This window comes from Anomaloglossus baeobatrachus, chromosome 5, assembly GCF_048569485.1.
Source record: "Anomaloglossus baeobatrachus isolate aAnoBae1 chromosome 5, aAnoBae1.hap1, whole genome shotgun sequence".
NCBI classification, from domain to species: domain Eukaryota; kingdom Metazoa; phylum Chordata; class Amphibia; order Anura; family Aromobatidae; genus Anomaloglossus; species Anomaloglossus baeobatrachus.
This window is the reverse complement of record NC_134357.1, coordinates 272,057,502-272,072,801: the sequence shown is the minus strand read 5'-3', so window position 1 is coordinate 272,072,801 and position 15,300 is coordinate 272,057,502. Positions and strand designations below refer to the sequence as shown.

General features: G+C 41.9%; 1 protein-coding gene across 4 annotated transcripts in view; it reads right to left on the bottom strand.

The window, feature by feature from the left end:
• Nucleotides 1-15,300, bottom strand: part of LOC142311249 (uncharacterized) — a 44,016-nt gene that overhangs the window by 4,290 nt on the left and 24,426 nt on the right. For 3 of the 4 annotated variants that reach the window (XM_075349479.1, XM_075349477.1, XM_075349480.1), the window contains exons 3-7: nucleotides 13,410-13,553; nucleotides 12,535-12,702; nucleotides 6,672-6,795; nucleotides 6,485-6,591; nucleotides 6,166-6,268 (exon numbers count right to left, since the gene is read on the bottom strand). In XM_075349479.1, coding sequence (XP_075205594.1) covers nucleotides 6,166-6,268; nucleotides 6,485-6,591; nucleotides 6,672-6,795; nucleotides 12,535-12,702; nucleotides 13,410-13,487 — 580 coding nt within the window. In that variant the 5' untranslated portion in view covers nucleotides 13,488-13,553. Of the gene's footprint in view, nucleotides 1-6,165; nucleotides 6,269-6,484; nucleotides 6,592-6,671; nucleotides 6,796-12,534; nucleotides 12,703-13,409; nucleotides 13,554-15,300 lie in introns of those variants that run through there. The other variant, XM_075349481.1, reaches the window with a different exon arrangement.

The following is a 15,300-nucleotide window of genomic DNA, read 5'->3' as shown; positions in this document are numbered from 1 at the left end:
GTTCTCAGCTCTGTAGCTGAGATCTGCAGATAGTGCAAAGCGATCGGATTGCTGATCGCTATAGTCCCCTAGGGGGACTAGTAAAATAAAAAAAAAAAGTAAAAAACAAGTTTTAAAAAATTTAAAAAAAATAAAAAAACCTAAAAGTTCAAATCACCCCCCTTTCACCCCATTGAAAATTAAAGGGTTAAAAAAATAAAAAATACACACATATTTGGTATCGCCGCATTCAGAAATGCCCGATCTATCAAAATATAAAATCAATGAATCTGATCAGTAAACGGCGTAGCGGCAAAAAAATTCCAAACGCCAAAATTACGTTTTTTGGTCGCCGCAAATTCTGCGCAAAATGCAATAACAGGCGATCAAAACGTAGCATCTGTGCAAAAATGGTACCGTTAAAAACGTCAGGTCGAGACGCAAAAAATAAGCCATTACTGAGCCTCAGATCCTGAAAAATGAGAACGCTACGGGTTTTGGAAAATGGCGCAAAACGTGCGCCACGTTTTTTGGACAAGCTTGTAAAATTTTTTTAACCCCATAGATACAAGTAAACCTATACATGTTTGGTGTCTACAAACTCGCACCGACCTGAGGCATCACATAGATACCTCAGTTTTACCATATAGTGCACAGTGAATAAAATATCCCAAAAACTATTGTACGATCACACTTTTTTTGCAATTTTTCCGCACTTGGAATTTTTTTGCCGTTTTCCAGTACACTATATGGTAAAACTTATGGTTTCATTTAAAAGTACAACTCGTCCCGCAAAAAACAAGCCCTCATATGGCAAGATTGATGGAAAAATAAAAAAGTTACGCCTCTCGGAAGAAGGGGAGCAAAAAACAAAAACGCAAAAACGGAAAGTGCCTGGGGGCTGAAGGGGTTAAACTTGTCAAAAAGTTGGATATTGACTAAAAGGGCCACTTAATATGGTGGTTATGGTGGTCTCCTAAAAAGAGCCACTCCTTGGCTAGGTCCTTCCTGGAGGGATATCTGGCTAGTTTCTGTGTTGAGACTCCTAACAGAGGCTCCATTGACTTTTTTTGATTACTAAACAATGGGCACATTACTGCAGGGGACATTACTAAATAATGGGCTCATTATTACAAGGGGGGGACAAGGCTGGGCACATTGCTAAATACAGCAGGGGACATTACTAAACAATGGGCACATTACTGCAGGGGATATTACTAAACAATGGGCACATTACTGCAGGGGACATTACTAAACATTGGTCACATTACTGCAGGGGACATTACTAAACAATATGCACATTACTGCAGGGGACATTACTAAACAATGGGCACATTACTGCAGAGGACATTACTAAACAATGGGCACATTACTGCAGGGGACATTACTAAACAATGGGCACATTACTGAGGGGGACATTACTAAACAATGGGCACATTACTGAGGGGGACATTACTAAACAATGGGCACATTATTACAGAGAACATTACTAAACAATGGGCACATTACTGAAGGGGACGTTACTAAACACTGGTCACATTACTGCAGGGGACATTACTAAACAATATGCACATTACTGCAGGGAACATTACTAAACAATGGGCACATTACTGCAGGGGACATTACTAAACAATGGGCACATTACTGAGGGGGGCATTACTAAACAATGCGCACATTATTACAGGGGACATTACTAAACAATGGGCACATTATTACAGAGGACATTACTAAACAATGGGCACATTACTGCAGGGGACATTACTAAACAATGGGCACATTACTGCAGGGGACATTACTAAACAATGGGCACATTACTGCAGAGGACATTACTAAACAATGGGCACATTACTGCAGGGGACATTACTAAACAATGGGCACATTACTGAGGGGGGCATTACTAAACAATGGGCACATTATTACAGGGGACATTACTAAACAATGAGCACATTACTGCAGGGGACATTACTAAACAATGGGCACATTACTGAGGGGGACATTACTAAACAATGGGCACATTATTACAGAGGACATTACTAAACAATGGGCACATTACTGCAGGGGACATTACTAAACAATGGGCACATTACTGCAGGGGACAATACTAAATAATGGGCTCATTACTACAAGGGGGGGCCAAGGCTGGGCACATTGCTAAATACAGCAGGGGACATTACTAAACAATGGGCACATTACTGCAGGGGACATTACTAAACAATGGGTACATTACTGCAGGGGATATTACTAAACAATGGGCACATTACTGCAGGGTACATTACTAAACATTGGTCACATTACTGCAGGGGACATTACTAAACAATATGCACATTACTGCAGGGGACATTACTAAATAATGGGCACATTACTGCAGAGGACATTACTAAACAATGGGCACATTACTGCAGGGGACATTACTAAACAATGGGCACATTACTGCAGGGGACATTACTAAACAGTGGGCACATTACTGAGGGGGACATTACTAAACAATGGGCACATTATTACAGAGAACATTACTAAACAATGGGCACATTACTGCAGGGAACATTACTAAACACTGGTCACATTACTGCAGGGGACATTACTAAACAATATGCACATTACTGCAGGGAACATTACTAAACAATGGGCACATTACTGCAGAGGACATTACTAAACAATGGGCACATTACTGAGGGGGGCATTACTAAACAATGGGCACATTATTACAGGGGACATTACTAAACAATGGGCACATTATTACAGAGGACATTACTAAACAATGGGCACATTACTGCAGGGGACATTACTAAACAATGGGCACATTACTGCAGGGGACATTACTAAACAATGGGCACATTACTGCAGGGGACATTACTAAACAATGGGCACATTACTGCAGGGGACATTACTAAACAATGGGCACATTACTGCAGGGGACATTACTAAACAATGGGCACATTACTGCAGAGGACATTACTAAACAATGGGCACATTACTGCAGGGGACATTACTAAACAATGGGCTCATTACTAAACAATGGGCACATTATTACAGGGGACATTACTAAACAATGGGCACATTACTGCAGGGGACATTACTAAACAATGGGCACATTACTGAGGGGGACATTACTAAACAATGGGCACATTATTACAGAGGACATTACTAAACAATGGGCACATTACTGCAGGGGACATTACTAAACAATGGGCACATAACTGCAGGGGACATTACTAAACAATGGGCACATTACTGCAGGGGACATTACTAAACAATGGGCACATTACTGTAGGGGACATTACTAAACAATGGGCACATTACTGAGGGGGACATTACTAAACAATGGGCACATTATTACAGAGGACATTACTAAACAATGGGCATATAACTGCTGGGGACATTACTAAACAATGGGCACATTACTGCAGGGGACATTACTAAATAATGGGCACATTACTGCAGGGGACATTACTAAATAATGGGCACATTACTGCAGAGGACATTACTAAACAATGGGCACATTACTGCAGGGGACATTACTAAACAATGGGCACATTACTGCAGGGGACATTACTAAACAGTGGGCACATTACTGAGGGGGACATTACTAAACAATGGGCACATTATTACAGAGAACATTACTAAACAATGGGCACATTACTGCAGGGAACATTACTAAACACTGGTCACATAACTGCAGGGGACATTACTAAACAATATGCACATTACTGCAGGGAACATTACTAAACAATGGGCACATTACTGCAGAGGACATTACTAAACAATGGGCACATTACTGAGGGGGGCATTACTAAACAATGGGCACATTATTACAGGGGACATTACTAAACAATGGGCACATTATTACAGAGGACATTACTAAACAATGGGCACATTACTGCAGGGGACATTACTAAACAATGGGCACATTACTGCAGGGGACATTACTAAACAATGGGCACATTACTGCAGGGGACATTACTAAACAATGGGCACATTACTGCAGGGGACATTACTAAACAATGGGCACATTACTGCAGGGGACATTACTAAACAATGGGCACATTACTGCAGAGGACATTACTAAACAATGGGCACATTACTGCAGGGGACATTACTAAACAATGGGCTCATTACTAAACAATGGGCACATTATTACAGGGGACATTACTAAACAATGGGCACATTACTGCAGGGGACATTACTAAACAATGGGCACATTACTGAGGGGGACATTACTAAACAATGGGCACATTATTACAGAGGACATTACTAAACAATGGGCACATTACTGCAGGGGACATTACTAAACAATGGGCACATAACTGCAGGGGACATTACTAAACAATGGGCACATTACTGCAGGGGACATTACTAAACAATGGGCACATTACTGTAGGGGACATTACTAAACAATGGGCACATTACTGAGGGGGACATTACTAAACAATGGGCACATTATTACAGAGGACATTACTAAACAATGGGCATATAACTGCTGGGGACATTACTAAACAATGGGCACATTACTGCAGGGGACATTACTAAATAATGGGCACATTACTGCAGGGGACATTACTAAATAATGGGCACATTACTCGGGTTGGCTTATACTCTATTATATACGGTATATCCCAAACTCTATATTTTAACTGGAAAAGTTGGGGATCATCTTATACACCCAGTCGTCTTATACGCCGGAAAATACGGTATATCTATTAGTACCTCCTATCTATTTAGCATTAACTAGTGTCCAAAAAATGTTTGAAAAATGCAGGTGTAAAATGCATGCAAAATTATGAATAGAAAACACTGCAAAAATGTAGCAAAACGTGTGTTTTTGCACTGCGTTTTTCCTGCCAAGAGATGCAGTAGTGGTGCAGAAACTTCTGCATCCAAATACTCCAAGTGTGCAAATACCCAGCCTAAAAGGACCATTTGCAATAAAATAACAAAAAAAAGATATTTTTGACTGTAATGACACAGACACAGAGGTCATCAGCTGACCCCTAGCTGTCATGACAATCCATCGGAGCCCCGTGATCATGTCATGGACGTGCCAAAGGGAGAGGGAATGACGCGCCCCCTGCTAGCGTGTGTTAAATCAATCCGTCAGAGATTGATAGCGGGATTTAACAGGTCAACAGCCGTGGGCGCAATGCCAATCCACCCACGGCTGTTAGAGGCACACGATGGCTGATTAAATCATCCGTCATGTGTGGGGAAAGATGCGGGCTCAGCGTGCAAGCCCACTTCAAAGACAGGAACACGACATATGATGTATATGTAAGTCATAAGTCGTGAAGGGGTTAAAAAAAAAATCTGTCACCAGGTTTTTGCTTCCTCATTAGAGTAGCATGATGTAAGAGTAGAGACCCTGACTCAAGCAATGTGGCACTTACTAGGCTGCTTGGTGCAGTTTTGATAAAATCACTGTTTTATCTGCTGCAGATCTAGCAATTCTCAGAATACTGCACTGAGCAGCTTTCTGCCAATGCAGTGTACACAGAAAGCTGCCAATCAGTGGTGTGGGTGGTGTTAAATGGAGCAAGAAAACTAAATGGCATGAAACAAATAGTCTTCTACTAATAATATACTGCAAATAAAACACTGATTATATTGAAACAACAAGGAACTCTGTAAGTGACACATCGCTATTATCAAGGTCACTCTGCCCCTGCAGTTATCAGATAACATAGCAAAAACCTGGTGAAATATTCCCTTGAAAAAATTATATTTTGATAGTTTGTCCATCCACATGATATCCTTCAGCATTTTTTATCCAGGTAAGGCTGTGTATTTGTAAGACCTTGGTCCAGCAGCCATGTCGGTAATCCATGGTTGCTGGAAGCTATCCCTGTGAAACACCTACCTGGTGGCATATCTTCTGATTAGCAGGCTGGGCGCAACATCATGCATGTGTCAATGTCACCATGATCACATTGCATCAGACCAACAAATCGGAAAAAGTGCTAGTGATTGAGGCAGGCAATCATGGGGTTTGAAAGTAGAAACAAGTACTGTAGCTGCACGCAATGTTCCCACTTTATATATATATATATATATATATATATATATATATATAGATTGGACTATGGGAACAACTCGGCAACTGTAGTGTGTGTTTGCACAGCAAAAAGAAGTTAGATATGTCCTTCTTTATTATAAACAAGCATTGTCTATGTTCTGTATTTAGAAGTTACTCACCTGAGCTCATAGCTATAGGAATTCCCTCCTCCTGATCACCCATCTCATATGTATCTTCATCATCCTCTAAAACTTCAACTTTAATATCAAGGAAATCTTCAGGCTGCATCAATAAATGATTTCCCAATATAAATTAGATGAAAACTTAAAAAAAAATTCAACCAGGTATGAAATTCTTGAAGTATTTTAGTCCGTATACTGACAAAAATTCATTCAGTTTCCTCCTTCCTCCATACATAAAATACTTAGCCATACATACAATAATAAGTAGAGTCTACCAACTGGAACATTTTGGTATTTTGACAGAATCTCAGCTTACCTGAAAATCTTGTAAGTCATTTTCGTCTAGACAATCTTGGGAACTCAGAGAACTGGGACATCTTTGTGGTGTGGTTTTGTTACTGGACTCATCTGCAGGAAACATATCTGCACATGGAAGGAATATATTATGTATGAACAATAATCAGATGATGACCTTGCCTTCATCAATAAAAGTTTCCTGTTACCAGTTAATGTTAGGGGTTGGTGCTCCTCCATCATGACTTCCTTGTACAGATCCTTGTGTCCTTCTATATATTCCCACTCCTCTATGGAGAAATGGACAGTGACATCCTGACACCTGATAGAGATCTGACGAACAGAATGATAGTTAACAAAAGGCTAAGTGATAGGAAACAAAGGCGGGGTTCAATGGGAAAACACTCTGATTGGGATACATTCAACAGTGATTTACAACAGGGTCAGTATTGGGTCCTTTTCTTTTTAATATATTTATTAACGATATAATGACCAAGCTCTGTAAATTTATGGCGCAGACTCCTGCAATCTAGCAAGGGCAGGTCAAGTCACTGGCTGTCAGATACATCTGTGAACCATGGGGAGAAGACAAAAGCTGTTTATGACTGCTTCATTCTTCTCATTTGCTGGCTGCATATCACTCAGTGAACAGAAGCATTGGCATCTACTGTTGTTTCTATTGGACCTATCAATCACAAAATCACTGGGTTTCTGCTTTGTCCTAGCAGAGCCGGTAAAGCTCTGCCACCGAAAGCTTGCAAAGCAAGGAGATGTTTTCACAGTTACAGTGGGGGGGGGGGGTAGTAAAAAATGTTCAGCAGAGATGGTTTATCTTTTGGGACATAAAAAATATATTTTATATATATAAATATAAATATATATATATATATATTATATATATATATACATATATATGTATATATATACAGTGCCTACAAGTAGTATTCAACCCCCTGCAGATTTAGCAGGTTTGATAAGATGCAAATAAGTTAGAGCCTGCAAACTTCAAACAAGAGCAGGATTTATTAACAGATGCATAAATCTTACAAACCAACAAGTTATGTTGCTCAGTTAAATTTTAATAAATTTTCAACATAAAAGTGTGGGTCAATTATTATTCAACCCCTAGGTTTAATATTTTGTGGAATAACCCTTGTTTGCAATTACAGCTAATAATCGTCTTTTATAAGACCTGATCAGGCCGGCACAGGTCTCTGGAGTTATCTTGGCCCACTCCTCCATGCAGATCTTCTCCAAGTTATCTAGGTTCTTTGGGTGTCTCATGTGGACATTAATCTTGAGCTCCTTCCACAAGTTTTCAATTGGGTTAAGGTCAGGAGACTGACTAGGCCACTGCAACACCTTGATTTTTTCCCTCTTGAACCAGGCCTTGGTTTTCTTGGCTGTGTGCTTTGGGTCGTTGTCATGTTGGAAGATGAAATGACGACCCATCTTAAGATCCTTGATGGAGGAGCGGAGGTTCTTGGCCAAAATCTCCAGGTAGGCCGTGCTATCCATCTTCCCATGGATGCGGACCAGATGGCCAGGCCCCTTGGCTGAGAAACAGCCCCACAGCATGATGCTGCCACCACCATGATTGACTGTAGGGATGGTATTCTTGGGGTCGTATGCAGTGCCATCCAGTCTCCAAACGTCACGTGTGTGGTTGGCATCAAAGATCTCGATCTTGGTCTCATCAGACCAGAGAACCTTGAACCAGTCTGTCTCAGATTCCTCCAAGTGATCATGAGCAAACTGTAGACGAGCTCTTGACATGACGCTTTGAAAGTAAAGGTACCTTACAGCCTCGTCTGGAACGGACACCATTGCGGTGGAGTACGTTACTTATGGTATTGACTGAAACCAATGTCCCCACTGCCATGAGATCTTCCCAGAGATCCTTCCTTGTTGTCCTTGGGTTAGCCTTGACTCTTCGGACAAGCCTGGCCTCGGCACGGGTGGAAACTTTCAAAGGCTGTCCAGGCCGTGGAAGGCTAACAGTAGTTCCATAAGCCTTCCACTTCCGGATGATGCGCCCAACAGTGGAGACAGGTAGGCCCAACTCCTTGGAAAGGGTTTTGTACCCCTTGCCAGCCTTGTGACCCTCCACGATCTTGTCTCTGATGGCCTTGGAATGCTCCTTTGACTTTCCCATGTTGACCAAGTATGAGTGCTGTTCACAAGTTTGGGGAGGGTCTTAATTAGTCAGAAAAGGCTGGAAAAAGAGATAATTAATCCAAACATGTGAAGCTCATTGTTCTTTGTGCCTGAAATACTTCTTAATACTTTAGGGGAACCAAACAGAATTCTTGTGGTTTGAGGGGTTGAATAATAAATGACCCTCTGAATAAACTTTTCACAATTTAAAAAAAAAAAAAAAAAAAGAAATAACATTCTTTTTTGCTGCAGTGCATTTCACACTTCCAGGCTGATCTACAGTCCAAATGTCACAATGCCAAGTTAATTCCGAATGTGTAAACCTGCTAAATCTGCAGGGGGTTGAATACTACTTGTAGGCACTGTATATAATATATATATATATATATATATATATATATATATATATATATATATATATATATATATATATATATATATATATATATATATATATATATAAGAAAGGAAAGTCCTCACTACAAAGAAATATGAAAAAATAATGTTTAATTACCGTATTGATTGTAATAACCTAGAGAATTCATTTATTAACGGGTCATTTGGTGTGAAATATTAACTGCAAGAAACCTAAATAAAAAAAAACAGCTGTTTTCTATATTTGTGTCACAAAAGAGGATAAATATAATTTAGGTTTTTTTTTTTTGTTTGTTTTTTTAATTATGCCTTGAGCACAGAGAAGCAAAATTGAAAAAAAAAAAAAGTATCACAATGTTTACTTTTGTGTTAATTATTAATTATATAATCATTTATTTTTATACAAAATTAACGTAATGTCTTCAAAAGTTTTGTACTTATTATTTTTTTCTGCAATTGCTAGGGCTGACATTTTTGTTTGCTCCTGTGTAAGTATCTGGGCACGACAGTTGCAAACAGCAAATACAGCAGACCTTAGGCACAGAAGACTGTGATTGTTGTCCAACCACATCTCCTGTATTGTGGCTGCCTTAAGGCCGCTTTACACGCTACAAGATCGCTAAATTGATCTTGTTGGGTCACGGAATTTGTGACGTACATGCGGCCGCTTTAACGATGTCGTTGCGTGTGACACCTATTAGCGATTTTGAATCGTTGCAAAAACGTTCAAAATCGCTAATCAGTGACATGCCCCCCTCTTCCCAATTATCGTTGCTGCTGCAGTAACGATGTTGTTCATTGTTCCTGCGGCAGCACACATCGCTACGTGTGACGCCGCAGGAACGAGGAACCTCTCCTTACCTACGTCCACCGGCAATCAGGAAGGAAGGAGGTGGGCGGGATGTTCATCCTGCTCATCTCCGCCCCTCCGCTTTGATTGGCCGGCCGCTTAGTGATGTCGCTGTGATGCTGAACGAACCGCCCCCTTAGAAAGGAGGTGGTTCGCCGATCACAGCGACGCCGCAGAAAAGGTATGTGCGTGTGACGCTGCCGTAGCGATAATGTTCGCAACGGCAGCGATCACCACATATCAGCCGTATGATGAGGGCGGGTGCTATCACGCTCGACATCGCTAGCATCGGCTAGCGATGTTGCAGCGTGTAAAGCCCGCTTTAGATGTGAACTGAGCATGCCCTCTGACTGCCCAGTATACAATTGTGCAAGAAAGCATGCGCCAGTTTATGTATCGCTGCTGTTAACCTGTTAAAATCGATGACAGCGGCATTTAAACTGTAGAATCCCGCTTGGTTGTCCATTGCGGGCGCCATCGCTGACACCGGCATTTAAACTGTGCAATCCTGCTTGTTTGTTCATTGCAGGCACCAATTGCTGCTCCCCGTGATGCCATTGCGGGATGCTGACCTGTTGCCACAGCAGCCGGAGACCTGCTGATGGCCTCCGTGCCTGCCGTAGGTTAGGCATCAAAAGAATGAATTAGAGTATGTAGAATAAATAATCAAATGATTGTAAGTTCAAGTCCCATCCATGGGACAAAAGAAAATGAAAATAGAAAAAAAAAGGTGTTTTGGGGTTTTTTTATATTTTTTTTTTTTTTAATAATTAAAAATAAACATAAAAATTTAAATTACCCCCTTTTCCCAATGAAAAATAAATAATTTTTATGTTAACTATTGTCATGTCTGTAAAAGTCATATATAAAGATATAAAATTATTTCAAGGGAACCTGTCACATGTAACGCTATTAACCTGCGGAAATGGGGTTCATTTGCAGAGTAATAGCATTTAAAACGTGCCCGGCGCCTCCACATTGAACCCTGCTGCCAGGAGGAAATTAAGTTTAGTCCTCCTGGCAGCATTCAGGTTTTAGTCACTGGGGCAGCGCTGGTTCAGTCACTGCTCTGTGTATGGAGAGTGGCAGCTATAATCAAGCTCCCTGCATTGACTGACAGCCGGGTCTAATGCTGAGCCGCTGTCACTCATTTCGGGGGGCGTGGCTATAGCCGCCACTCTCCATACACAGAGCGGTGACTGATGTGTCGGCACTGTCCCATTGACTGAAACCCAAAGGCTGCTGGGAGGATTAAAGTTAATTTCTCCCCGGGAGTGAGGTTCACTGTGCATAAGCCAGGCAGATTTTAAATGCTATTATCCTGCAGATTAACCCCATATTTGCTTGTTAATAGCATTTTTACATGTGACAGGTTCAATAGTCTGACAAACCTATTTTTTTCCCTACAAATTACTGAATTTCTTTTCATCACTTACAAAAATATATACGTTTGGTATCAATATAATCGTACTGGCCTGGAGAATAAGGCGGGCTTTACACGCTGCGACATCGCTAGCAATTGCTAGCGATGTCGAGCGTGATAGCACCCTCCCCGTCGTACATGCGATATCTGGTGCTTGCTGCCGTAGCGAACATTATCACTATGGCAACTTCACACGCACATACCTTGTCAGCGACGTCGCTGTGACCGCCGAACAATCCCTCCTTCAAGGGGGAGGTTCGTTCGACGTCACCGCGACGTCAATAAGCGGGCGGCCAATAGAAGCGGAGGGGTGGAGATGAGCGGGACATAACATCCCGCCCACCTTCTCCCTTCCGCATTGCCGGTGGAGGCAGGTAAGGAGACGTTTGTCGTTCCTGCGGTGTCACACACAGCAATGTGTGGAGCTGCAGGAACGACAAACAACATCGTATCTTCATCAGTAACAACATTATGGAAATGAACGACGTGACACAGATCAGCGATTTTTTACGCTTTTGCGCTCGTTCGTCGTACCTAGGATTTACACATTGTGATGTCGCTACCGGCGCTGGATGTGCGTCACTAACGACGTGACCCCGACGATATATCGGTAGCGATGTCGCAACGTGTAAAGCCCGCCTAAGACTGTCAGGTCATTTTTACTACAAAAGAACAAAACATAGAAAAATGTCAGAATTGCAGGGGATTTTTCACAGCGTACTTTGATTTATTCCTTCTTTCCCAAAACATATGATAAAATGAACAAAGTCTATCAAAACTACAACTTGGCCCACATAACAAAAACCCCCATACAGCTATGTGGACAGAAAAATAAAAAAAAAGAAATGGGTGGAAAAAAATGAAAGAGCATGAAAATTGACCACATTCTTAAATTGTTAAAGAGGCCCTGTCACCTGGTGAAGTATGTGCAGTTTTTGCTTTTGCTTTCTTGAGAATGTCATTTTTTTGTTGTTGTTTTTACATTCTCCATAGCGGTATGGTCCTTTTTGCTTCCTCATTTCTATCGTCTTTACCAAGATGCGTGGCTCTTACGGTAATAATGCAGAGCTGCCTAAAGACATACCCCCAGAACATCCTGAGAGCCATGCCCCCTTGGTAATGACCATAACAACAAATAAAAGGTCCATATCCCTAGAACCATATGGTGAATTTAAAACTAAACATAACAGAATACTCAGGGAAGTAGAGGGAGTAAATGAGAGGCCAAAAATGGCTACTTTTGACCAGTATTCCCAGCAGCGCTCACCTCTCCGGTCAGCAGCTCAATCATCTTGCTGGTGATGTCTAGGATCTTTTGGTTTCCCTCATGTATCGGTGGGTGAGATGGAGGCTTTATACTAGGGCCTCTGCTCCATACTACAGGTGCACCAGGAATAACACATTCACCAGATTTCTCCTTCACCACTCTGCAATCCTGTATATAGAGCGGGATGTAAGTGAATTTTATTTTTACTTTACATTTCAAGAATATCCCTTCCTATATAATCATGTCCCTGTTGCACAGTTGCAAAAAGTTTGCCCAGGTTTTATTGTTTGATTATGGGACAGAGTTTCTCAAAATATGCATATCACTCCCATTATAGGGACAATAGATATAATTTCCTTGTTAACACCCCCCCCCCCCCAATTTAGTCTCCATTTATTGTTAAATTTAGTTAGTATACAAGCTGCGTTACCCCAAAATTCACTCTCCAGACTGCATAATACAGACTCTTGTCCATACCCCAATACTGAGAACCTGGACACGACCTCAAGAATGTAATTACTCATCCGTCCTCACTCCACTTTGACTCTGGGCAAAGCCACACACATCATGCCCAAAAAACTGGCCAGCATCAGGATGTCATGTGTGACAGTGCCCAGAGCTGGCTCTGTGAAGGGGACACTGGAAGTCAAAAGAGATGGATAACTCATCACTATTGCCTATTCATAGTTATAACCTATCGATTATTCATAGTTATAGAGTAAATGAGTTACGTGTTATTGTGACATGTCAGAGGTTTTGATCACTGGTGGTCCAAGTCCCTGATTACGGAAACGAAGGGGCAGACACTACTATGATGTATACATATTTAAACAATACCTCTTCAGCCATGGGACATAATTCCCAGAATCCCTCACCTCTCCAGTCAGCAGGTAGATGATCTCCAGTGTGAGGTTTAATAACTTCTCTTTCATCACTTTTGTTATCATGTCCATCCTTCTTGGGTCAATTAGCGACAAGACTATTTTGTAGCGGAAAATTAGACTTGAAAAGATAATATCCTGTTTGGCATGAAAAGAATGGAAAGGAAATTAAATTACACATGTGAGTAATGTCAGTGAACCCTAAAATCTTTAGACCCAGGGTAATAAAACATAATGTAAAGTGGTGAATTTAGCTTGGCATCTAGCTCCTTTGAGGAACCTTGGGACTATCTGCGAAAGAGAAAATATTTCAGAATTCTGATGAATAGGTGGCTTAGTAAACAAGTAGCTGTAGCTAAGGACCTAAAGTGAACCTCGGTCGGCAGTTTCTTCCGGCAGAACAGAAGATCAGCATTTTAAAATCCGACATTTCCAACCCTCCTACTCCATGACATCTGCTGTCAGGGGAGAGTCGAGAACCAACATAACCTTAGATGGTCCGGCATTGCCAGAATCTGCTGGCTTGGCCAACATTCACCTTATGTGTATGGGCATTTTAACTGTGCAGATGCTTGAACTGTTAATTCCTCAATGTTGCTCTTCTAAAATGACGTCCGTTTTTTCGTATTATACTTACTCCTTGGGCTAAAGATGAGCAGATAGCGTAGCCTAAAGGGTACTTTACACGGTGCGATATCGGTACCGATATCGCTAGCGAGCGTACCCGCCCCCGTCAGTTGTGCGTCATGGGCAAATCGCTGCCCGTGGCGCACAACATCGCTTACACCCGTCACACATACTTACCTTCCCTGCGACATCGCTGTAGCCGGCGAACCGCCTCCTTTCTATGGGGGAGGGACGTTCGTCGTCACAGCGACGTCACACGGCAGCCGTCCAATAGAAGCGGAGGGGCGGAGATGAGCGGGACGAACATCCAGCCCACCTCCTTCCTTCCTCATTGCGGGCGGCCGCAGGAGCGAGGTTTTTCCTCATTCCTGCGGTGTCACACGTAACGATGTGTGCTGCCGCAGGAACGACAAACAACCTCGCTGCTGACCACACAACGATTTTTGGTACATGAACGACGCCTCACAGACCAACGATTTTTGCCACTTTTGCGATCGTTTAAGGTCGCACATAGGTGTTACACGCTGCAATGTCGTTAACGACGCCGTATGTGCGTCACAAATATCGTGACCCCGACGATATATCGTTAACGATGTCGCACCGTGTAAATGGCCCTTTACCCTGGTCCATGGTCTGTTCACAGGCTCTCTGGCTGTGGAGAGGAGCTGTGTGAATTTCCTCACCTTCTGCAATTCCAGGCTCGGTTTATAATTTGCCAGGCATTGGGAAATTACACAGCTACTGTCCAAGGCCAGAGAGAACTGATCTGGACTGGGGGTTGAGTGAAGTGATCCGCTCATCTCTACCCTGGGCTCTTTTATAAATGGAAAGATGTCTACAATTGGAAGCAACACCCACAATAACAAAAATAAATACCCAGTTAAACACACCTCAACATTAAAATACCAAAAAGAAAGAGTTGTGGAATTATAGAAATCACAGGATGGATAGACAAGGTGATATGAAAAATGGAAACAAAAACGTAAAAACATCTCCATTTTCTCTGTATTAAAGGAAATCTGTCACCAGGTTTTTGCCACCTAATCTGAGATCATCATAATGTATGGGCAGAGACCCTGATTCCAGGGGTTTGTCACTTACTGGGCTGCTTAGCATAGTTTTGATAAAATCATTGTTTAATCAGCAGTAGATTATCATTAGAGGTCTACTTGGTGTGTTGCCAGGTAGGCCAGTATATTCATGAGCTCTGTATAACTGTTAAGGCCGCTTTACACGCTACGATTTATCTGACAATATG